This window comes from Papaver somniferum, unplaced genomic scaffold (genome assembly GCF_003573695.1).
Source record: "Papaver somniferum cultivar HN1 unplaced genomic scaffold, ASM357369v1 unplaced-scaffold_132, whole genome shotgun sequence".
Classification (NCBI taxonomy): domain Eukaryota; kingdom Viridiplantae; phylum Streptophyta; class Magnoliopsida; order Ranunculales; family Papaveraceae; genus Papaver; species Papaver somniferum.
Window position 1 is genome coordinate 3,098,033 of NW_020622381.1, and position 24,099 is coordinate 3,122,131.

Here is a 24,099-nt window from a genome sequence, read left to right on the forward strand (position 1 = left end):
TGATCAACCTTTAGAGAGACCAATTGATTATCATTTGCAGAATCATAACGAAGTATCTCAACTAATTAATCATTTCACGCTTGAATAGGAAGAATTATTCTTGAATGATCTATTCAATGTTTTTTAGATTAAGAACTTATTGCAGATAAGATTACCTATCATGGGTAAGGAGCACATTAATTAGATGGCTTATGACATCTTAATTCAAGTTTACTGCCAAATCCACATATAAACAACTGAAAAGTGGTCAGTGCATTGTTATTTCACAAGAACATAAACAATGGTTAAGGCTGTGTTACCTTGATATATTGCCTAAGTTCAAATTATTTATGTGGAAATATTTGCATAACATTGTACCTTTAAAATATTATTTGTGCAGATTAGGCATTACAGAGAATTTTTGATGTCCTTTTAGTGGTGTAGCTGATGAGTCTGTGATTCATTTTTTATGTCATTGTACTTTTACAAGAGCGGTCTGGTATGGTAGCTTTCCTCAAGTTTTTTCAGTACCCTTCGTGATTGGGTGATAAGCTGGTTATATGTTAAAAAATCTCTTGAATTATTAGTTGATCAAAAGATGTATGTTATTGTTCTTTGGCAGGATTGGAAAGCAAGATGTAAAGCCAATATTGGACATTTGAAATGGAATCTTGTTACCGTTATGCGGATAAGAATCCAACCAGGTTCTCTCCATCAAACTCAAAAAAATTTCACACTATTTAAAAGACTGCAGTTAATAAAGCACCATATTAGCCAAAATTTAGATTGACAAATGATATGTTAAATAGTAATGCAGATTGTGATCTAATGTTTGTTGATGCTTCATTGACTAACAACTCTAATATTGCAAGGCGCATACTCAATTGCTACAAAGAAAATAGAGATTTTGGAGTAGCAAGATGTTGGACAACATATGTATATTCAACAATTTATGCAGAAGCACATGCTTTGTACTCAGTCGTTTCCTGGATTATTCGAATGCAACTGAAAAAAGTTATGTATGTATCCAATAACCTTATCCTAGTCAATGCTATCAGTGGAGCTCCTTCATTTATGCATTGGACGAAATTTTTAGCTATAAATGATTGTAAGTCGGAATAACTTCTCTTGTCAAATTTAGGTGTATGTTTGTAAATAGAAAATGTAATAAGCAAACGGATGCTTTAGCGAAACTAGCATGAAAAACCACGTAACTTAGGAATGAGGTCAGTTTCCTTCGGAAATTATTTTACAAGTATCCCCTTTATTGTGTAACTTCTTATTTTTTGTGAATCGGGTTTTCTTTCAGAAAAAATAAATATGAAAAATATCATCCTTTTTTTATAGATAAGAGGATAAAAAAAGATCAAAATCTCCCCCCTAAATCCTTGACAAAATAAGTTCTCATATTGAATGGTGATAAAACCCTCGCTTCTTATTGGCCGAAATAAGAATTTTCTAATGTGGAAGCTATGGAGAGGACACCTGGCATAACTCTATTGGTCTGGATATTAAAAATTGGGTTACACTTTATTTTTTTTGGATAATAAAGAATTTTATTAAGATCTAATGTGGTTCAGGCACAGAGTGCCTTGACAATAAACTCACAACCCACGGGGAGAAATCATTGTAGTCTTCCACACACAGTTTATCTATTCTAACTTTCCTAGAGATGGCATCAGCAATGTGGTTACCATCCCTTCTGGTAAAAGAAATTTTAAAACTACTAAACGAAGAAAGAACAGCTTGAATATCTCAGATAAACTTATTGTTTTCCCATCTGACTTGATTGGAGTCAGTGATTACTGAGTTAACTACTACTTATGCGTCTGCAAATAGGTGGAAGTTGTCAACTTTCATACTGGCTAACCATCTCAGTGCCTCCAGCATAGCTGAACATTCTCCACCTTCAGCGTCTAATACTCCAGCTGCATAGGTTCCTTTAATTCTAACACTTTGTCCTGCAGAATTACAAAGCACCATGTCAATGCCAAGTTCATTAGTAATGTTATCAAAGGATGCATCCACATGAACTTTAAACAGGAAATTTTCATTCTGTGTAATAGCTGAACTTTGTATGGGAATAACTTCAGATAAGTTTAAAGACATGTAAAGATTATACGGGTGGTAATTAATTCTAGCAGCTGTAGAAAGAGGGTTGAGAGTTTTATCCTGGAAGATGTGATCACATCTTTCTTTCCAAATAATCCAGCAACCAACCATTAGAGAATTCCTCCAGACATTTCTATCTGTAGCACTAACATTATGAAGATTATCCAACCAAGATAGAATCCAATTCATGACTAAATTACAGTTGGCTCTAACTTGATCTATATCAATGTTTACCAGTCTCCAAACAGCTCTAGCATGAGTGCAGTTGATTAGAAGATGATATAGAGACTCCTCTTCATTATCGCAGATGCTGCATTGAGTATCCAAGCTGTTGTTGTGGATGGATAGTCTGAGCTTAGTAGGTACAATCCCTTTGAGACACTTCCAGATGAAAAACTTGACTCCGTGTGGGAGCTTCATTTTCCATAAAGATTTCCAAGTACTTTTAGGAACGCTGTTGAGAGTAGTTTGACTGTTAACTCTATTTTCCATCAGTTTGTTGTAAGCACTCTTCACAGTAAAATCGCCATTCTGTTGGTAACACTGTTAGCAAGAAGAAAGGTGGACAACAAGTCCGTGAGAGTTTTGATCTAAATAATTTTCTTACACCGTGTTTACGCCAAATACTTAATTGTACGTTAGTAACACCGTCCAATGGAAAAGGAAAACTTAACTTACCGTGTTTAGAATTTTATGGAAGTCCAAACTCAATTCAGAAGTCAAGTACATATATGTTAGGACTCTTTTTTCCAAATTAATACTACATAAAGGAAAAAAAGAACCTACATATTTCACTCATATTTTCTACGAAAATAAAACAATAAATAAATAAATTCCATATTTTTTCTCTATCCATTTAATGCATTTACGACGGCCACAAAAATGCATACCAAATAAAAAATATGATTAAAGGAAGAAAAAATACGCACGGCCACAAACCTAGTAAATAAATAAAGTGAATATCCAAATTTAAATATCCAATAAATTAATTTGGACATTTTCATTTTGCAACAGTTTCCTATCTCCGTTTGACACCCTTAATGTTGGGTCTCTCGAACTTCTGAAATTTGAGGATGTGGGCATCCTACCTACCTCACCATAGTTTCCGCTATGTGAACATCAAATGATATATTTAACAGACAAAATTAGCTGCAATGTCCTTATCTTTCGCTTTTTCTCTTGGTCTTGGGGAGCTAAATTGCAATTATTCGTTTTGTTGGTTCCATCACATCTCAAACCTTGGTATTAAGAACACTATTAAAAGCCACATTAACAAGCACAATAGTGGGTAATTCAGCAACCCAAGTAACTAATCCCTCCATAAATCAATTTGTTCCCATTACCCCCACACACACCATGTAAACACTACCTTTAATGGTAATTGCAATTTTTTCGTTTTGTGGGTTCTAGAGCTAAATTAAGGCGCAGTATTTGGATCATAGCCTTTGACACAATAAAACATCATTGTGACATCGTGCAGGCTTTCTTAGTCCCCCCCACTCTCAAATACTTGGATCCGAAACGTGATCGCCGCCCAAAACGATAATTTCTACGACGCCTTTACACGTGTACAAGCTTCCTCGTTTTAAGGGAAAATAATTAGTTTTTTTTCACTTCAAGAAGGCCGTATATCAACTGACAAAGATGTTCGTTCACCTCTTTCTAACGTAAGTGTACCAACATCATATTTTTGTAGCAGTCGCATATCTCACTAATTATAACCTTCACTTTATTCACCCACGTTAAAAGTACGTAACCAAAACATAATTCTGACTAATTTTAAAGTATGTTTTAAAACAGTAACTATGCACGTGATACAGTGGCGGTGCAGTAAAGTTATTTCAACTGCCCCTCTACTATATCAAATACTACATTATCTTCTTCTTCTTCATGGGTAGTATAAACATAACCATTCTCTCTGAACTCTCTGTTTCATTACTCTCTGCAACGATGGAGAGCCCTATTAATGGCGAAAACCAAAGATCATCAGAAAACCTTAGGACTTTTAACGAAAAAGTAGCTCTACATACTTCTTATCAAACTCAATGCTTCATAAATGAGGAAGAAAACTTAGATGAGATGATTGATAGTACTTGTTCTTCACCGTACGTTAGTGCTCCTTCAAGTCCCGGAAGTAACAGAGATTATAATAATAATAATGGGTATTTTTTTAGTGCTCCAGCAAGTCCAATGCATTACATTCAATCGAAATCAATCTCTGTTTCTTCTTCGACAGTGAATATAAGTTCATCAGGATCATTTGAGTTTGACTTTTCTTCAAAAAGTAATTCCATAAGTACAGCAGATGAGTTGTTTTTAAACGGTCAGATCCGACCAATGAAACTTTCATCTCATTTACAGAAACCACAGATCTTAACTCCATTAATAGATCTTGAAAATGAAGTAGAAGAAGAAGACGAAGAATCAGTGTTTTTGAAACGAGAAGGTAGGTTGAGAAATGGATCTATACATCGTAGAGCTAGATCTTTATCTCCATTAAGAAGTTCACAATCTCAGTGGCACCGACAAGAAGGAAAAGAAGAAGAAGAAAATAAACAAACACATTCCGTCGAAGAAGATGATGAAGAAGAAAGCAATACTACTACTCCATCAGACTCTGCTTCAACTTCAAGATCTTCATCAACTTCTAGTAGAAGCTCAAAGAGATGGGTTTTCTTAAAAGATTTTTTAAGAAGTAAAAGTGAAGGAAGAGGAATTTATTCCAAAGAAAAGTTCTGGAATTCAATTTCATTCAATCCTGTCAAAGACAAGAAACAATCCGTTTCTTCAATTTCAGTGACGAATGACAAAGAAAAAACTGTTACTGCTACTACTGAGAAGGTTGAGAAGAAGAAATCCTCAGTACCCGCCAAAAAAACTGTTAGACCGATTAACGGAATCGGTAAGCGGAGAATACCAGGGCCTTCAGCACATGAAATGCTGTACACTTCGAATCGAGCACAAGCTGAAGAGATGAAGAGGAAAACTTATTTACCTTATAGACAAGGATTATTGGGGTGTTTAGGTTTTAGTTCAAAAGGTTATGGCGCCATGAATGTTTTTGCTAGATCTTTAAACACCACTGTTTCTTCTAGGTAATCAAACATTCTTCTTCATTTTCTTCTTGTTGTGTATAGTATGATATGAATGTTATTGTTTACTTGGAATAATTTGTTATGTTAATAATTAAGAAATTAATTTCTCATTTCTCTAATTTCTTACACTTAAAGAGATTTGAAGATTTTGAGTTTAAATGTTGAAATCTAGTTTTTGATTTCCCTAATCTTATCTGTTCTTGACAATTTTGCTCATTTATTATGTGACCCATCATACACATTGTTGATTCGAGGCAAAATATCCTAATATAATTTCTTCTATTTTGGTTCATTAATATTTTGGAATTCTCTTGAAGAACATGGATGGCCCCTACCACCCCACACAATTAGGGCAAGAATCAGTTTTATAGGGTCCTAAATCCTGATTATTAGTGATATTGGAACAGTACACAGGGTGTGTACTCTTTTTGGTTTTATATGCAGCTCAACCATGTGTGCTTCTGTATCCTTTCGCGTTGCATGATTGTGGTGGTTACGGGTTATTTTTTGTTTGGATCTCTTGTTAACTTAATGTAATAATAAAGAGCTAGGGGTGAGGGTATCATTAAATAAACTCTCAGACTACTCTCGGTAGATTTAGGGGGACCATTAAAAAGTAGCATCCTAGTTTGTGTTTCCAATTATTGGTGCTTTTCATAATCTTTAATTTTTCTGGAGAAGTGCCATAGCCCATAGGCCATTCATACTATAGTATATAGAACATTGAGGCTCATTTTGGGATACTAGTTGAGATGGACTCAAAATGATGAAACTCTATATATCTGCAAAAGGTTTAGATTCTGCGCTGAGCTTCTATCAACTTTTGAAAGCCATTTTTGTGGCCGAACTATCAACTTTCAATATGATGATGCATCACACAATAATAGTAACAAGTTGGTTAAACTACTTGTCAAACTGAACTAGTTTCTGTTCTAGGAATGATTTAGTTAGTTGAATATTCCGATCTAAAAAAGTAAAGGGTTCAAAAAAGTTTTGTGGACATCATTGGCAAGAATGAATGTGACATGTAATCCCAGCAGTAATTGTGAATGTTAGATTGGGTATAGTTGGATTTTAACATCCAAGGCACCCTCTGAAATCGTCTGGTACAAGGGGCTGAAAATTTTCTTGTGTCGTCTCCCCCATTGTGGAATTTAAATTCACAAAAACTGCTTTCAAGAACATTTTCTTTTTAACTCCAGTTTAGAAGTATTGTAATTCTCTTTACAATTAGCATCATTGTACGCCGTACAATCCAGTGTTGTTGTTGTTTCCCTTTGTGACGAAGTTCAATGTAGGAAGATCTTCGAGTTCTCGGTTAGTTGTAGTACTGTTTGCGCCACCTTGCCCGAACAAGCCAGTTTTATCGTCCATGGGGAAAATTTTCAGGGTAGGAGTCCGAGTGATACCATATCTGCATAATTAAAATGGTTATTCACCTTGAAAGGCAAACACAAATAACAATGATTGAGGTAAGCTAATACAAAATCAGGACTCACTTGTTAGCAACACAAAATTGGTTAAAAAGACTAAAATCAACAATTCCTGGATGAAATGGACAGTTAGATTTTGATACTGTTTAAATGGACAAATAGGCAGGATGTAACCAGTTTCATCGAGTTCATTTTCAAATATTTTTTCTTATTTTTAATTTACATATGATGTATCCAGTTTCATCCTTGCTATTTTTTAAATTTAAGTTAGGATGAAACCTTACTATTTTTTTTTTGCCATTTCACCCAAACTATTTTTTACTCGTTCATTTGAACCGTGATTTAAAAATATTTGGACAAATGACCCATTTTCCTTTTACTAATCAGATAACAATGTGTTGCAGATGATGAAAAAATGAATTTTTTGTATTAACTTACAAATTAACAAAAGAGCTGAACTTTGGTTTTTAAAATTGAAAATGAAGCTTACTCTTTTGGTTTCAATGATCCTTTATAAAACCATTTTAGTGTTGGCCAAACAGTGATCTCATACTTCTCGCACACATTCCAATTTTTTGGCAGTCGACCTTTATAAGAAACCATTGAATTGTCAAGAAAAATTCAATGGAAATGGATATGAACTATTATATGTAGCGATGGGTGTGAACTGAAATACAACATACCTTTCCAATGAGAACAGACTCATTCGCCATTCCAATGTTTTCACCAAGTTTCTCGTACTGAGGATCAAGCCTTTCACAGGTTAGGTACCCTGGCCAGTAGAAATTGATAAAAGCATATCTATCTTGTCCAACGTTCTTCTCAAAGTTGATATCATTTAGAACAACAACATCTGCCACACTACTTGATGCTAATATGAACAACAACAACCCTGAAATTTCAATGGAAAGATTCAGCCGGACCTTCTTCTCCTCAAAGCTAACCATTTTCAATTTCCTTGATTGTTTCTTGAATCTTGATTCTGATATTAGCAAAGCTAAAATATAAAAATCCAAGTGGGACTGTGGGAGAAGAGAACTAACAAGTCATCGATTGTTTCGTTTTTCAGGTCAACTTCTTGTTATTTGGTCAATTTCTACGGCCTCAAAAGTCAATCAAATGGATTAATGCAACTTATGCCTGCACTAAAGTGAGCACACACTGAAGTTTCCTGGCGCCCAGCCAGAGGAGTAAACCACGGTTCGTCCATAATCCAGATACTTCACAAAGATAATCAAACAGTATTTATTCTAATCACTTTTAGTTTGATTCTATGTTCTAGCAAATCATTGTAATAAAAAAAAAAAAGGTGGTGTTTGACTCTGAGATCAAAGAGTCATTAGATGGTCAGGATCTACCGGAGGGGGTCATCCCGCGGACGGGATCGCCCTGATTTCGTTTGACTTGGACGGCCATGAAAATTTCGATTGTGTCACGTGGGGATGTGTGTGAACGGAATATGCAGTGGGTGACGTTTGGATCGATATCCCTAAACAATTTTCTCTCGATTTTTCGTAACCAGCAGAGAGAGGTTTCATCTTCCACATTCAATTCTTCTTTAGTTCTTCATATCCTCTTATACGGCAGTACCAGGTCTTTCACCACCAGAATCATTCCTTCATCTACTTCTCCTTCTCGAGCAGCAACAACGAATCAGCTAGCCACATCATCATCTTCTAATACTTGAACCAGTCCTTGCAGCATCTTCGACTTCTTTTTGTTGATTTCAGATGAACTTGGAGGGATTTGCTGAGATTTTGGTAATAGTAATTGATTTTTTGTACTGATTTCAGAAATTTTTATAATGATTTCAGAAATTGAAACCTACGGTTTGATATTTGGGGGTAGATCCGAGGGTTTTTCAGTATTTAGTGTTTAATTTAAACAATTGAAGTAGTTCAAAGGACAAAGGTTGTTGTGTTATCGTGCTAAGAAATACTAATTTATCAATTTCTTATATGATATCTAGGGTTAGGATTCGTGTTTTTTGCTTCGAATTATTGATTACTCTTAATTCAATTTGTTTCTGCAATTTTGTGAATGAGTTTTTTCAATTTTTCGGGTAATACGAATTCTGATAGATTGGTTAACAACCTGGGGACAATGGCATTCAATATGCAGAACAGAAGTTAGCTTACTAGGTTTACAGTGTTTTTATTAGTTCTTTACACATAACATTTAACAACGTTTGTTGATTACATCTATGGGTCATGAATGTTTACTACACAAGTTTTAACATCCGTAAATATGTGGAATTGAAGACTATAGGATTCAGTTCAGGATTGTCGAAAAATCGTTCCGTCCGCAACTGTGTATAGCAGCATATCTGGAGCTTGCTCTTTTTTTTTTTTTCTTCTGTAAGATGCAAAATACTCTTTTGTGCCCGTATTTAAGGCTTAAGTTTGTTGGTTGTAATATGTTTATCAGGACTTACGAGGTGTTGTTAACCAACAAACACCATATTAAACTTTTAATCTTTTAGAAACACCTTATGAATTGTCAGCTTGGAAGAGATGAAGCTTTGTCCACATCTCTGGCTACGTGGTATACGAATTCTTCTTTTTCTTTCGGAGAACTAATGCTCAATGTTAGAAATTATCTAATCATATCCATATATTCTGAAGTATGCAAGAAGTACTCATTTCTAATAAATACAAAATTTATACAACATGTAGTTTACAAGAACAAATGACAGATACAACCACAACCATTGACATTTCAAAGAAATAGGATGTTTCTGGAATTTTTACAATATGTTTAGAGTTTCGCAAAGATAATTATGGGTCTAATTTGCTTCTTAATATTTTTTTTTTTTTTTGCTAAGCTTAATATTTATGTCATATGAATCCTTAAATTGTTAATGTACACAGCTGTATTTGATGTAGTTCACTTTTAATTTTAAAATCCTTGCGTCAGTTACTTTAAATATATTTGATTGTTAATCAATGGTTGGTTCTGAATGCAGGATTCATTCCCATGTCTTCTCAGTTCTTTGGAGTAGAAGGTGGTTAGTACAGAGTTCGGTTTGCCTCAGATCCATATAGGTTTTGGCTGATGTTCTTATACGCGAAACTTGATAGGTTTCTCGCTGAAGTCAGCGATGAAAATGGTTCACTTGATGCTGCATTCAGTGATAGAGTCTGCGAGATCAGGCTTCACTTTCAGAAGGGTCATAATTGGTAAGTACTGCCTTATCCGTAATTTATTTGTTTTGTCTGTAAAATAGTGAATCACAGTATAGGGTGGTGTTCACAAGAGGGAAAATAGAAATTGGGAATTTTCAAACGAAACCAAAAGCCAGATTGAGAACGGTGTTCTCTCTCTTTAAAGTTCATGTTCATTTCTTAAAGGATCATCCTTTAGTTTGGTAATGTGAATTGTATGGACGTTGTAGGAAGAGAATAGTGCTCTGAATTGTTTAACAATTCACAAGAGGAGAGAGAGTTGTAGAAGAAACGTTCAGTTAGTATAGTAGGATTAGGAAAACATCAGCGGAATGTGAAAAAGATTCACTGGGGAATGTCATCCTGTGGTCGGAATCAACCGGATGGAATTTTCTCAAATGACTGCCAGGAAATTTAGGTTTTGTTACGGTGTGGGGTATGAGTGAACAAAAATACATTGGGGTGATCCCCGGGGTGGACTGTGTCCGTCGATTGGATATATGGAAAATCATATAAAAGTCGTTTTTCTCCGCCGATCCTTTTTTTTTTCTTTCCCCGATATGACTTTCTTTCGCTCATGCAAAACCCTAGATTTTTGCTTCTGACTTTAATCCATTCTCTTTTCTAAACTGTAAGAGGCACCACCATCCAGACCACCTCACCTTTCTTCTTCTTTTGCAGTGTGTTTGTTTTAGGGGATTATAATGCAGGGTTGTTTTGATTTCTGGAATAAACTGACAATTGAGTTAATTAAAATCCTAATTTATTGAATGATCGCCTCCAGATTTCTGCAGTTATTCATGAGATTCTGAGTGAATAGACAAACTGTTAAACAAAGTACATCTCTCTAACACCGTCTTTTTGGCGTTGAATGGTTAAATTAGGAATTCGATTGTGTTAACGGGTTTGTTTCTCATTATGGATTTTTGTTTCGATTTTTTATTTGGTGTTTCTTATTTATGAAAAATTGTTTTGTCGAAAAATCAATGAAGAGGGAGTTTACTGCCATTGAAGATGTGAGTTGTTGCCGTTGATTTGAGAGATGAACAGAGGGAATTTGAAGAGATGTTTTGGAGTTCCGACGAGTCTAGGAAACATGGGTTTGTGAAGAAGATGAATGTGTTTAGCTTAGATATAACATAATGCACACCTCTGCACTTTTAGAAACACGCCCATCAAGTGCTCGACAGAGACTCTAGCCAGTTCTGCCCCAGCTTTGTGCAGGTTTGAGCCATATTGAAGAGCAAAGGAAACAAAGCATACTTCGACAAGGACAATGAAGAATATCCCTCAACAAGAGGTACTTTTCCCCCTTGCACACTTTTTCTTTGGTTGGATTGTCTCTTTTGTTGTTTCATTGTCTTTCCAAGGGTACATTACATCATTCTGGATCCTATTAGGGTTTTTACCTGTAGCTGTAGGTTAGTATTTTGAAACACATTTGTGAGATTTGTTAGTCCAAGTTCTAGAGTGGTTTGTTACCATAGAAACAGAGATCTCACAAATTGAAGTATCTATTCAGACCAACGAGTCTTCAAACACAAATGAAAGTAATCATTGGGATCGCTACGAATTCTCCCTCTTCTTCTCCCTCTTCTTCTCCCTCTTCTTCTCCTTCTCCTTCTCCTTCTCCTCCCCCTCCCCCTCCTCCTCCTCCTCTTTGAAGTTAAAAGATCCTTCAATCATGTCTCAATTCTATCCGCTGCTCTAAACTACATAATATAGTAATTGGTAGCCAAATCCCTATTCCAATCATATAGAACATGGGGTTAACTGATAATTGTTCGTCTTGGATTCAACGGGGACTGCACCGGTGGTTGACGTCAATGCTAAGAAACAAATTCCCTTTTAAGGTATGAACTATGTTACAAACCTGTGCGTAGGATATGTTTATTAAATGAAAATGCTGAAATTTCTTTTCAGGACTTTCATGTTTGCTTTGTGGTGGTTGGTTATTATTAGACAAAAGCAGTATCTAATGAGTCCGCTGATGAATTTGCAGAAGGACAAAACTCTAAGTAAGCTGATATCTTAACTATGACTTCACTTCAAAGAACCTATTGTATTGTAGGGACAGTCTGGAGAAGACACAACAATATTAATTACAATATCTAATTCAGGTATTAGTCTAGGTTATTACTTTTGATGGTCTCTGCTTGGATTTCTCTGTCGACGGAATTATTTAAACCGAAATTTTGATCCATGCTTTTTCTATTTTACCTTGGCAGATATAGTTCGAATGATATGACAGGTTCCCTATACGGGTATCTCTTAAACCTTGAGGTAGAAGATCACAATGGACCGGTTGTTTTATTTCTTTTGGTGGAACTTCCGAATAGATCATCCGAATGAGAGTTCGAGAGCTTATGGAGAAATCTGATAGCGGATGTATGAAAATCGTCACATTATTCAATCAATTGATTGCTGAAGATTGGTTTGTACACATGAAAACGAAGCCCATAATGTACCTGAAAAATATATATCATGCACATCATCCATAATGTCACTCATCTTTTCATCTTAAGGTCTCCACGTATCCACGTTTCCGGTTGTTTTATTTCTTTTGGCGGAACTTCCGAATAGATATAACTCTAAATTTTTCATCTGTTTTCGTAGTTATATTTTTTTGGGTTCTTACCACTTGGCAAGCTGTGTTCATATCTCATACACCACTCCTTTAAATCGGTCTAAATTGGAATTTAAGATTACCATTGTTTCATAGAATGTCAAGGCCTTCAGTCCCATTTGCATTATTGAAGTGTTCTCCGGCTTCCAAGCACAGGCTAAATGTGGTTCACATTATATCCCGCTAATCCCGTCTATCGCTCTTTGACACTTAAAATTAATTCCTCTTGGCAAGATGGTTGATGTGTTGGTCTTAGTTGGACGCGGATGAAAACCAAAATTTTACTATTTAACATGACTTAATTTATTCACAGTTATATGTATATGATCCGAATCACGCTCTGGATTTTCGTGCGAAATGAAATCCCCAGCTGAAGAGATGCTCTTTCCTCTGCTCCTTTGTCTCTGAAAGTGTAAAGCTATTGGCAGATCATTGGAGCGCGAAGTACAATGAATGGTAGCCGCTCTAATTTCGAATTAATCGTCGGGTAAACCACTTTGGTTTTCTTATATTTGGTTTTAAACTTTTTTGGTGGAGTTGCTGCAAGTAACATAACACTATACATAATCAAAAGCAAGTTAACTATTATAGCAACAAATATATTAATATAACACCACTTGGCAATAGTCACAGGTATGGTTGAATTCAAGCTTTAGCTTTTCTAAAGTCTTCGATGGCAATGGGTTCAGAAGAAGATGGGATACAATCTCACATCACTAATGCTCTACACAGACCGTAGAGGAAGGAACTGTCGTTAACCAGATGGGGTTAGTGTATGTACATCTAATCTGCCCTGATTTGGGAAGCGTTGATGTATAAATACTAACCCAGTATCAGTTAAAAACAGTAATCAATTACTCCCTCCGCCCCCTTTTAGATGAAGGGGAATGGTTTTTTTTCAAATCCCAAATTACATGAAGGTGTTTATATTTTCACCATAAACCTTTCTGATTTATCCCTACCTTGGAATCATATACAAATATAAAATATTGTGTTAGTCCAATTTCCCAAAATAAAATTCTTAAACAATTCACTAGATTCCAAATTTACTGTAGAATCCAGGAATTAAAAATTAAAGACTTTAATACTTTTGGAATTATTAATGAGGGTAGATTTGGAAAAATTTTTATCTCTTTCTTTTTTCTTAATCTATGTGAAAACACCTATCCCTTCATCTAAACATGGACGAAGGGAGTATGTATTTGTCCTGGATTGTGTAGGTTGTCGTGCTGTTAATATAAGCTGCGTTTCAAGAAAATTTGGGTCGTCTCTTATACTGCTAAGTTTTATGTAGCTTTGACATGGTGTTTGAATGCATAAGTTTGGATGAACATCTGTATGATTCTAAATTGTCATCAAATTGATCATCATCATTTGTAAGTTCAATATGGTTAGCATGGACATCTGCGTTCATACTTAAATTTCATATGTGCACATTATTTTGGATACCATGTCGTTGCAGAGTTTCTCTGACAGCTCCAATGATTGTGATAACCTAATGAGTGACACATGTTTCAATTGATGGTAGTACCACAACAAAGGGAAGGTACAATATTCATTTGTTTCAGTATTGTTATTTAGCTATTGGCCAACCTTTTCTATCCCTGATGAGCAAGAAATAGTTTAGTTACAAGGCTAAAACTCATGAAAAAAGAGTTGGTGAAAGCCTGAGTATACTTATGTTTCTCCTTCTACTCCAAGATTTGATCTTTAAATCGATTACAAGATTTTATTCATGTGTAGAAGTAGCCGTTGATGTGGTGATTGTTTAATTTTGCGGTTATTATTTTTTACTCGAGCTTGCAATTTGAACATTACTCATATGTTTAGTACTCCTTAAATTGTTGTTTGTTGTTGGGTTGCTTCAAATAAAACTTACTGCACCAACTTAAGTGGCGAGCCGCTGAGATTCTTCTTTTCTACAAGACTGCGGAGGTTCCCAACAGTTTTTACGACATCAATCATGGGGATTTGCAGAAGATACAAAGATCAATGAGGACATACTTCTCATGTATGACCAAGATGGTGTGGAAAAAACTGTAGAGTATAGACGTTTTAAACATTTTGGATGGCGTTTTTGTCTAAAAAGCCCTCATATATCAAAGCACACAATACCATCTGCGAAACTACCAAGGTACGTAGTTTGTTTGATTCAAAGCTTTACAAACACATAACTAAGTATAATTAATGATAGTATTTGTAATTGCAGAGGGATTATCACAGCTTCGATGATGAAGATTTATATCAACATACCGACATCAGCTGCTGAACTCCCCAAAAGCACATACTCTAAAAGTTAGGCCTTCTTCCTTTGTCTTCTCGAGGGTTCCTAGCTATGGTTAGGCTCTCTGTTGTCTTAAACTGAAGAAAGTAAAAAACCAAAATTAACTATTGTAGTATGTGTATAGGCTATAGAGTAATTCAATAGGTATCTTTTCTGCTACCCCAAAATCAAGCAACACTCTGGAAAACCATGATTTTACTTTTTATGTGTATGTTTGCTGGATTTGCAGTGGATACATAGCTCTGGAGTATGTAATGCCTCAACAATTTTATTATCTATAGCTTCATCAACTTAATTGTAGGAAATAAGTACAATAATTTCCAAGGATCAAAATTGGTACTAGATCTTCTTAACTAAGCGAGTACAAACAGTGCTTTTAGGGTCTGATCCATTCTCTTATTTTCAATTAATGATCGTGAAGTGAAATGTTTGCAGGCATAAAGGCAGTGGAAAAACAGGGCATGTCAATGGCACGACAAAGAATTCTAGGTTCAACATAACATCAGTTCTCAGTACGGGCGATTGGTAGAGGCATGTGACAACCTCTTTAAATAGCTTCATTACTCTCAGTTTTCATCAGGAAATTCGAATATTGGTTGATCTTAGCCACAAACCTCAGCAGCAAGCCTTCTGTTTCAAATTTTTACAAACAGGTTTTGTCATACCAAATTCATAATCTGATAATTGTACCTTTTTGGTTCTCCTCAATTTTGTTTTTCTTTATAGGGTTTTCTACAATTGTAGAATATCCATGATGATTTGTGTTAATGGATCATAACATGTTACTATTTATTATATCTCTAGTAATCTAAATCCTCCGAAAGTTATGCACAATTTTAGGCATGTAGTTTCCAAGGTTTGTATTTTTTGCCATGACCATGAATAATATATAACCCAGCTTGGAAGTATGAAGCCAAAAGCACAATAATATTATTGAAGGAAACGAATATATATAAGCCAAACTTAGAGGTGGTTATCCGCAAGTAGTAGACTTTCATATAGTTTTTGCATCTTTGTTTGTAAAACTTATCAGCAGCATGTATCCATCATTGAAAGTTAAACCACGTATGGTGTATTTTCCCAGCTAATCTTTGTGTGAGCAGGAGTTAGCTGTAGACATTCTCTATAATGGTCGTGAGGTGAAGTACATATCTAGGAACCTTAGCAAAGAAACAATGCGATCAGTCATGTCTACCGTCCCAAACCCCGAGGAATAGATATACTTGATCAAGGATATAGTGAAACAGAAAACGCCTGAGGTAATTATTGATGTTTGAGATGCAACGTCGGAACTTTTAAATTAGTGGATGCAGTAATCAAAATTCTAAATTCAGGGTGGGAATGACCGGTGCTTTCCTCAGAACATGGGAACCATAGAAAGACTTCTCAGAGGTACAACACTCTTGATTACTGCATTGCACTAGAATGTAATACATGTCGTATCACTAATGAAGCGTGAGATCGTGTTTTCCGAATCCTACCAGACCTGGACTTCTATATTTCATAGAAGACAATCCCCGGTAAAAGTTGCAACTTATTGCTGGATGTATTTTATCGATTATTAAAGTTTTATTCAGTATTAGAATTGTTAGATAGAACTTCTAAACATCAGATGATTTTTTATTTGTTTTCATAGACAGTTTTAGTGTGTTTGGATTAAAGACCTTTTTTTGCTTATTTATGTGGTTGATTACATTTGAGTTGCTTCTCTGCTTACTCTCCTGGAAACAAAAAAAAAATTCATTGCAGTCGGAGTACAATATAATTCTATTTTGTTTGATTTTGTGGTGATGTGCTCAGTAATGTTTTTGTGTAATATATCATATGCCATGACAAATTACACAGAGTTGGTGGAGTCTATATTTGTTTTGCAAAAGATCCATGACACCCAATTTCTTTCCAGTATAACACATGTTTCTTCAGTACACTCAATGGCGATTAATGTGACTAATCTTAGATTGTAACCTTTTGTCAAGCCGGTTGAGTATAACCCACCGATATAAGAGAAACAAATCATATTTGACTCATTTTCCTTTGACCGTTTACTTCTGTCAGTACATATTAAACATGAATTATACACTAATGTGAATAATGTGTATATGTGTACAAACAGAGGAATAGTTGACGCGACTAAAACATTTCTAAAAAGGATAGTCGATGTTTTTTAATTTACATGTTCTATTGAAGTCTTTGTTTTTCGTGTCAGAATGAAAATTGAGAAAACAAATGCCTTAAACACCGTCAAAAATTTAATTTTGGGTTGCAATTGATTATTTTGTTATTTTTTAATTTAATTAAATTTTAATTCAGTTTGGTACTATTAAGGATATGCGAAGAAAAATAATATGCTATGGATATCCATGGTTCTCCCAAGTCTCACTTAGTGAAAGGGTTACGAGATAGACTGTTTTAGTAGTCTATCCCTTTCAAAATGGATGAGAACTTACCTGATAGAGTGGAAAAACCATCGCCGGATAGATGGTCAAGAGCCTATACGGCATACAGATGGCCGTGCAAAATAAGCCAAAACCAAACTGTTCTGAACGGGAGAAGCAAAATCCAATGGTTACGTTTACATTATGGGAAAGACAAATGCTATCCCGCACCGTTTTTCGGGAAGCTATCCCGCTCAAGCGGCTTCTTTATCGTTAGATGATCAAATCAACAGTTAGATTCACATTCAGAAAAAGACCCACCACTTTCAAGAAAGGACCCACCATTTCCCTAAAGGGTTCAAGGCTGTTGGATCTGGGTTTTAACGCGATCTAACGATAAACAAGCCGCTTGTGTGGGATAGCTTACCGCAAAACGGTGCGGGACAACACTGCTCGGAAAGAAAAATGCTATGGGAAAGACCACAATCCCAGACCTTAGGTTAACATTCAATGAACAGTCAATTTTTTTTTTATTTTTTTTGAAAAAACAGTCAATGTTGTCAAACCTCCCTGTGTGCAGGGACATAAAGGTCCCACAAATAATAAAAATGAATCAAACGGTTAATAATAGCTATCAACAACCCGTATAAACAGTTCGATCACCTCTATTTGAAAACATAGTTTAAACGGGTAACAATACGTCGTCTGTTTTCATTTTATATATTCACGGCAAACAAACTGACGTTTACCTTCTCTTTTACTCATATGGAAAACAATGTGCCGTGTAGTGAACACTTTCACTCACTCCTTCATTTGAAAGAGAAGGTGATTGAGTTTGGGATGAAAGGGAGTTTCCCTCTGCCTATAGTAGGACCAAATTTGATCGAATTTGATAAAATCTTTCATTTTGGAAGAGAATCTCAACCTCATAGACCTTTCTCTTACAAGGTCTAGGTGTTTTTTCTAAACAAACTTATCAATTTAGCTTCTTGGAATGATCTACATAGATATAGCTTCAATGTTCTAGATATCTTCATGTTTATCAAAAAAATTGTAAGAGAAACATATATGCGAAGGTAAACGGGTGACTTCCAGTATCGTTCAGCTTTTGAAAAATTTATCTAGGTTATTTATATTTTACTTTGACAATTTGGAACCACTACGTATTAAATTGCATCTATGATTATTTGGGTTCCTCGAGATTGATTTTTCGCATGGCTGATTTCCCCCAGCATAGCAATAATCCAATGCACTACGATTTAGTGGAATTAATATCAATGTGGTTGTAAACTTTGGATCTGTTTTAACTTGGGTTTTGCCTAATTATCCATCGCATGTAATTCTCTTTATTAGCTAAGCATAATGTCATTATCCATCATGAAACGGTCATGGACGGATTACCTAATTACACTAATATGCAAAGCATGACCATGGATCAAGCAAACTTACATGACACATCCTCCGCTTACAATTACATTGAACTTGGAATTTAGTGGTCAATGTCGTTGACTAGGCATAAACCGTGTGAGTCGATCTTAGGACATGAAATACGATGATGCGTGTATGTATGCATTGATGATGCATGTATGTATTCAAGTTAAGTTAGTACAAGACAAAAAATATAAAGATTGAAGACGGGTGTAGGGCTCTAATATTAAAAATACTGGGCATCGAAGTGTATAAACGTGAATGAAGAAAATGGTTTCTTTTTTGAAAATAGAGAATCCCTAGGTTTCACAAATTCATTGTCAAAGTTTCGCTATTTTCCCCCTCACCTCAACACATTTTCAACAAATAATAAATCATATTAACACTTAATTATCTAATTGCATCTCCTACCATCATTGTAGGTGTTGGTGATGCCATCATTATTATATATAAAAACGTGCCACAACTACCACCAAATGAATTAGACCATTGCAAAGTTAGGTAGGTAATTCATTTCGTAAAGCATTATAGATTTTGGACCATTTTTATTTTGTACAATGAAACTTTACTGATGATTTTGTATGCAAGCAAATTAATAGTTCATTTGTAGTTCAAATGTTTTTGTGATAAAAGATTAATATGATATAGTACATCATCATCTATTCACATCAGCTATCAAAATATAGTCATTTGGAAAAACGCCAAATTCTTGTTGTTAAGGGACTTAATTACTAATGTGCTAAGGCAGGTGTATCTTGATATATTTGGTTTGTTTCGGTGGGAATAGAAAGTTCAGTTTCTTTTCGGTGCTTTCATCTTGATAAAGAATAACAATACATACGTGTTCCACATAAGTTTGAATTTCCCCGATAAGTACAAGATTAAAGACGTAAATTGTTAAATAACAAACACATATATTCGAGAATGTTGGAGGATTATGTGGAAATAAAATTTTAAAAATTTGTCTAATTTAATAAAAAATAGTAAATAAGAAATTCCAAGAAACTTATACTCCGCATATATAACATGAGCCATACATCACGGATGAGCAACAAATTAAGGTTAGAGACGTTGTTTGAGGCAGAAACTGTAGCAGTACTACTGATGAGCATTTCAAAAACAAATCATAATAATATTAACTTCATCAATTGAAACATGGCGGAGTAGTTGAGAACCTTGGAAATGATTTGTTCAAAACTAGATAACACAATCTAATTAACACTTCAAAAATCAAGCTGAAGGAAGCTAAAGATAAACATAATTATGCGATTTTGGAGCTCTTACTTTGAAGGTTAAAAAAATATTCTAAAATTGAGTTAGGAATCGCAAGGGCTTCCTTGAAAAACCCCAATAAAATATCCATAGATAATTAATGAAATCACCATAATGTACAACCAAATTGGGGATCCAAGGAAAAGCATATATGAATTGGAGAGTATGGGAGAAAATATAGAAATCACGTGTAAGCTATCAAGGACTTATTTGGAACTTAACGAAGAGTTTGGTTTATTCCCTTTATAATATGGAAAACCCAAACATGCTAAAGAAACAACTAAATGAATATTACAACAACGGGAAAGGGCTTCTATTAAAGCATGTCACAGGAAGCTGCTTAGGTTAAATTCTAGAATCAGAATATATTCAGGATCTGAAGTCGAAGGCTTCACATACTAAAAATACGGTCGAAGTATCAAAGTATAGCGTACTGTGTTCTTGGAAACTAATATGAAATTTAATGAACTCATACACTTTTAAGGATAAACAGAATGTCTATAGATATTCTCGCATATAGATGTCGATTATAAGCTGTAAAAACATAAGTTATTAATACACAAATAAAACTAATTACTAACCAGAAATATATTACTGGTAGAATTAGTGTTTAGGGAAACATGAAGGCCAGGATCAATTATCAGGTTTTGGGGCATAAATCTGAATAGTTATGAATCACTGATGAGTGCCAAATAATGTATATATTTATCCCTTTTTGTTGGCATTTAACTCATCTTTTGTGCAGTAATTCTACATTTTATCCCATATTCTGTATTTTCATTGTTTTCAAGAATAAATATTTTTATTAATTAATTTTGCATTTTTAGGTAATAAATAAAGTCGGATGACTTGCGGAGCAGAAAAGAGCAGAAAAGTAGTGAAAAGCCGGAAGAGATTACGCAAGGAAGCCGCGAAGAATGGTGCGCATAAGCCCAAAAGACTAGAAATGGGCTCAAGAAGGAAGAATTGTGCTTAAAGAAGATATGGGCTTGGCATACCCAAGGCCCAAAACCCTTACCCAAACCCACTTTCTATAACCAAAACCGCCTCCATCTTCAGCCGTCGGATTGGATCCATCTCATCATCCGATGGTCGCTCCTTCATCGCTCATCAAAATCTGAAGATCCTATCAAACACCATAGTGCCTAAATTCCAAGCCATCAGATTAGATTGCAGTTGAATCCTACGGTCGCTCCTATGCCTGTTCATCAAATCCCGATGATTCCGCTCAACACTACAACACCTAACCTAATCTCGCACCGTAGACTTCGTTGTATTTTACATCCTACGGTCGCTACAAGATGCTTCTTTATTAGCCGTCCGATCCACCTACCATCTCCATATCCAGCGGCTTCAGCTCGCGGTAAACCCATCTTGATACACCCGCCTAACACACTAATACTCGAACCCTATGACCTAGCCAAACAGCTCCCTACCCTAACCCATATCGACCTCCACCTTCTTCTTCCTCTCCCCCGACCAAACCAGACCTGCAACACCACCTTCTCCCTGCCGCGCCACCAAACGCCCTGCCACAACCACCTCGAGCTCACACACTGCCACCCTATCATCCTACACGCGATTGATAGCTTCCCCCATCCTTCTAGCCCTTTATCCCATCAACTTATTACCTAACCTAAACCCTAGGTTATGGGTTGATGGATTAACGTGTGCTAGAGAGAAATTGAAGGCATGGAGAGGTAGAGGAGGACAAATAGAAGCATGGGTCGACATCAAACTGGAGTGGTTGTGTCAAATTGGGTGAGTAATCCCTACCCTAGCCTCAACTGTTTTGGGGGGGGAATTTGGGGAAAATGTATGGAACTATAAATTGAGAGCTGGGGTGTTGTAGAAAACTGTTCTTGGACTAGCCAAGTTACCAATTAGGTTTAATTTTAGTTTGTAAAATTCTAATTTCAATTTCATAAACAGTTAGGGTTCTGTTAATTTAGGGTTCTTCATTTGCTGCCACTGTCCAAATTTCAATTCCATACTTTATTGTTTAATTCCATGTTTAGGTTAGTTTTAATTTCAAATTCAGTTAATTTCAATTTTCAATTTTATTCTTAGTGTTTGCTGTTAATTGTCTGTGTTACTGTTAATTTTATTTTGTAAATTTTGTTAATGTTTCATTGTTTAATCTATGTTAGGATAGTTTAATTAGAATGTTGCACTGTTTAATTTCACTGTAAATGCTCCTGATTTGTGTATGTTACTATGTTATCTCTGTGATGTTTACTGTTTTGTGTGAATGTTAGGCTAAAGCCTTTGAAGCATTGGATTGATTGAGCAGTGGGGAGAAACTAGTGCTCACTAGTGACTGTGAGCAAACTAGTTCTCTTTCCACTCTAGTTGTATGCCTAGGCTCTCTTGTTTTGTCAACTGTTAGCTTCTCAAATGTTAGGATTAGTTTACTGTTTTGTGTGAATGTTAGGCTAAAGCCTTTGGAGCATTGAGTTGATTGAGCAGTGGGGAGAAACTAGTGCTCACTAGTGACTGTGAGCAAGCTGGTTCTCTTCCAACTCTAGATGAATGCCTTGGCTTTGCTTTGTTACTTCTTCTCCTCCCTGCCCTTGGCTAACAGCCTTGGTTTATTTGGCTTTGTTTCCTGTTAACTGCCACTGTTACCTTTGCTTCACTGCCACTATTTGCTCTTGCTTCTCTTTTGTTTCTCATGTTCTTGTTACTGCATTCACTGCTTTTACTACTTGCTACTGCCTTGTTCTCCCCTAGTGCTCTGCTGCCTTGTCTCCCCCTGCTGCTGTGCACTTGCCCTTTGCACTGCTGCTGCTCTCCCTTTCCCTGCTGAGCATCTGCTGCATTACCCTTCTGCGGCTGCTGTGCACTGCTTCTGCTACTGCTGAAGCCCAGATTCATAACAAAAGCCCACTGTGGACTTAATAAAAGCCCAGGTTCAAGGCCCAGCCACAGTTCAGGTTAAGGTCTAAGGCCCAATTCACTGTAACTAAGCCCAGTTCACTGTTAGCCCAAAGCCCAGTGCAACTCTAAAGACCAAAAGCCCATAAGTTCACAGTCAATCCAAAAGCCCACTGAGCCCAAAACCATTTCATTGTTACAAACAAACCCACTAAGCCCAAAGCACAATTAGAAGCCCAATAGAAATTTAGAGCCCAAATAGCTAGAAACTCCAAACACTCCCAATCTCTGTGGATCGACCCGTACTTGCACGAGCTACAACCGACGACCGTGCACTTGCGGTATTACTGTAGGCCCGCGTTTTTATTACGCTTCAATTTTATACACTTTCCCGGGCCCACCAATCACTTCCATAAATAAGTGCACACCGAATAGACAAAAAAAAAATCTACAAATAAATAAACTTGATATTAACTCGGTTAATCAAGAAATATCGTGGAACTAAATACTTAATAAGCTCCGAGTATATCCAAATATATGAAAAAATCGCTTGGACAATGAAATTATCATGTAGTTAACATTAACGTTGATCTCTCAACAACCGTGAATTAAATGAAACATAAATTAACTAACCTATTTGGAGTTCCTAATGTTTTTTCTGAGTTTGTATTGACGAACGTCGAAGACAAATTGAGTGCAAAAGTGCTTGATAGTTTACCCCAGTAATCTACAATATTTCAAGTATAACGACATCATATTCTTTGAATTCGATGATAATTTATTATTTGATATTCTAAGTTTATATTGACGTACGTCGAAGCCAAATCAAGTGCAAAAGTGGTTGATAGTTTAGTTTATCCCAGTATTCTACAACATTTAAAGTATAACGACATCATATTCCTTGAATTCGATGAATAATTTATTATTTGATATTCTAAGTTTGTATTGACGAACATCGAAGACAAATTGAGTGCAAAAGTGCTTGATAGTTTACCCCAGTAATCTACAACATTTTAAAGTATAACGATATCATATTCCTTGAATTCGACGATAGTTTATTATTCGAGCGACAATAATATGTGAAACAACATTATACCAACTTCAAATATTTAATGGCACGTCCGAAATTCAGTTTTTGGGATAGAGAACTTAAGTGGAGTGAAATGGTGCTTCACATGTAATTGCAAGATCAAAACATATACCAACAGTATCGCGTGAGATATTTATAGATTATTTACTAAAAACTGGAGGATTGAGTTTTGTAGTATAAACAAGAGTTAAATCTTAAAAGTGTATGATTACTCTGGGATGGGAACAATAATATTTTATAGTAGTAGTGGTGTGGTTTTAAAAGAACCTACAACTTAGACCTGCAAGTATACAGGGTCAGTTGTAGTGAGTGAGGTAAGAAGGGGTTTGTCCTCAGGGACAAGGAGGGTGTAATGCTATTTCTT

At 35.6% G+C, this 24,099-nt stretch overlaps 2 protein-coding genes and 1 long non-coding RNA gene across 4 annotated transcripts; 2 read left to right on the plus strand and 1 right to left on the minus strand.

Moving 5' to 3' along the window:
* Window positions 1–3,944: 3,944 nt before the first annotated feature.
* Window positions 3,945–5,353, plus strand: LOC113332702. Its single transcript, XM_026579222.1, has one exon. It carries the CDS (start codon window positions 3,982–3,984, stop codon window positions 5,188–5,190), a length of 1,209 nt encoding a protein of 402 aa, XP_026435007.1. The 5' UTR covers window positions 3,945–3,981; the 3' UTR covers window positions 5,191–5,353.
* A 1,102-nt stretch (window positions 5,354–6,455) lies between these two features.
* On the minus strand, window positions 6,456–7,647 carry LOC113333117 (protein disulfide-isomerase like 2-1-like). The gene is made up of 2 exons (XM_026579610.1): window positions 7,303–7,647; window positions 6,456–6,600 (listed from the first exon to the last, which is right to left on the minus strand). Exons 1-2 carry the CDS (start codon window positions 7,564–7,566, stop codon window positions 6,550–6,552), a joined length of 315 nt encoding a protein of 104 aa, XP_026435395.1. The 5' UTR covers window positions 7,567–7,647; the 3' UTR covers window positions 6,456–6,549.
* On the plus strand, window positions 7,144–12,431 carry LOC113333118. 2 transcript variants are annotated; one of them, XR_003351808.1, is made up of 8 exons: window positions 7,144–7,381; window positions 7,689–7,819; window positions 7,902–8,379; window positions 9,585–9,798; window positions 10,776–11,083; window positions 11,306–11,636; window positions 11,786–11,903; window positions 12,012–12,431. It is a non-coding gene; the product is annotated as an uncharacterized LOC113333118 (long non-coding RNA). The 2 variants fall into 2 exon arrangements; XR_003351807.1 differs by having other exon boundaries at window positions 7,145–7,381; window positions 10,776–11,636.
* Window positions 12,432–24,099: the final 11,668 nt, after the last annotated feature.

What these genes read in the sequence shown, in the direction of transcription:
- LOC113332702 (XM_026579222.1), top strand. Translation starts at nt 3,982, where the DNA reads ATGGGTAGTATAAACATAACCATTCTCTCTGAACTCTCTGTTTCATTA.
- LOC113333117 (XM_026579610.1), bottom strand. Translation starts at nt 7,566, where the DNA reads ATGGTTAGCTTTGAGGAGAAGAAGGTCCGGCTGAATCTTTCCATTGAA. An exon ending in AGTCTGTTCTCATTGGAAAG is followed by an intron (nt 6,601 to 7,302) that starts GTATGTTGTATT and finishes TTAATTATGCAG; the next exon opens with ATATGGTATCACTCGGACTC.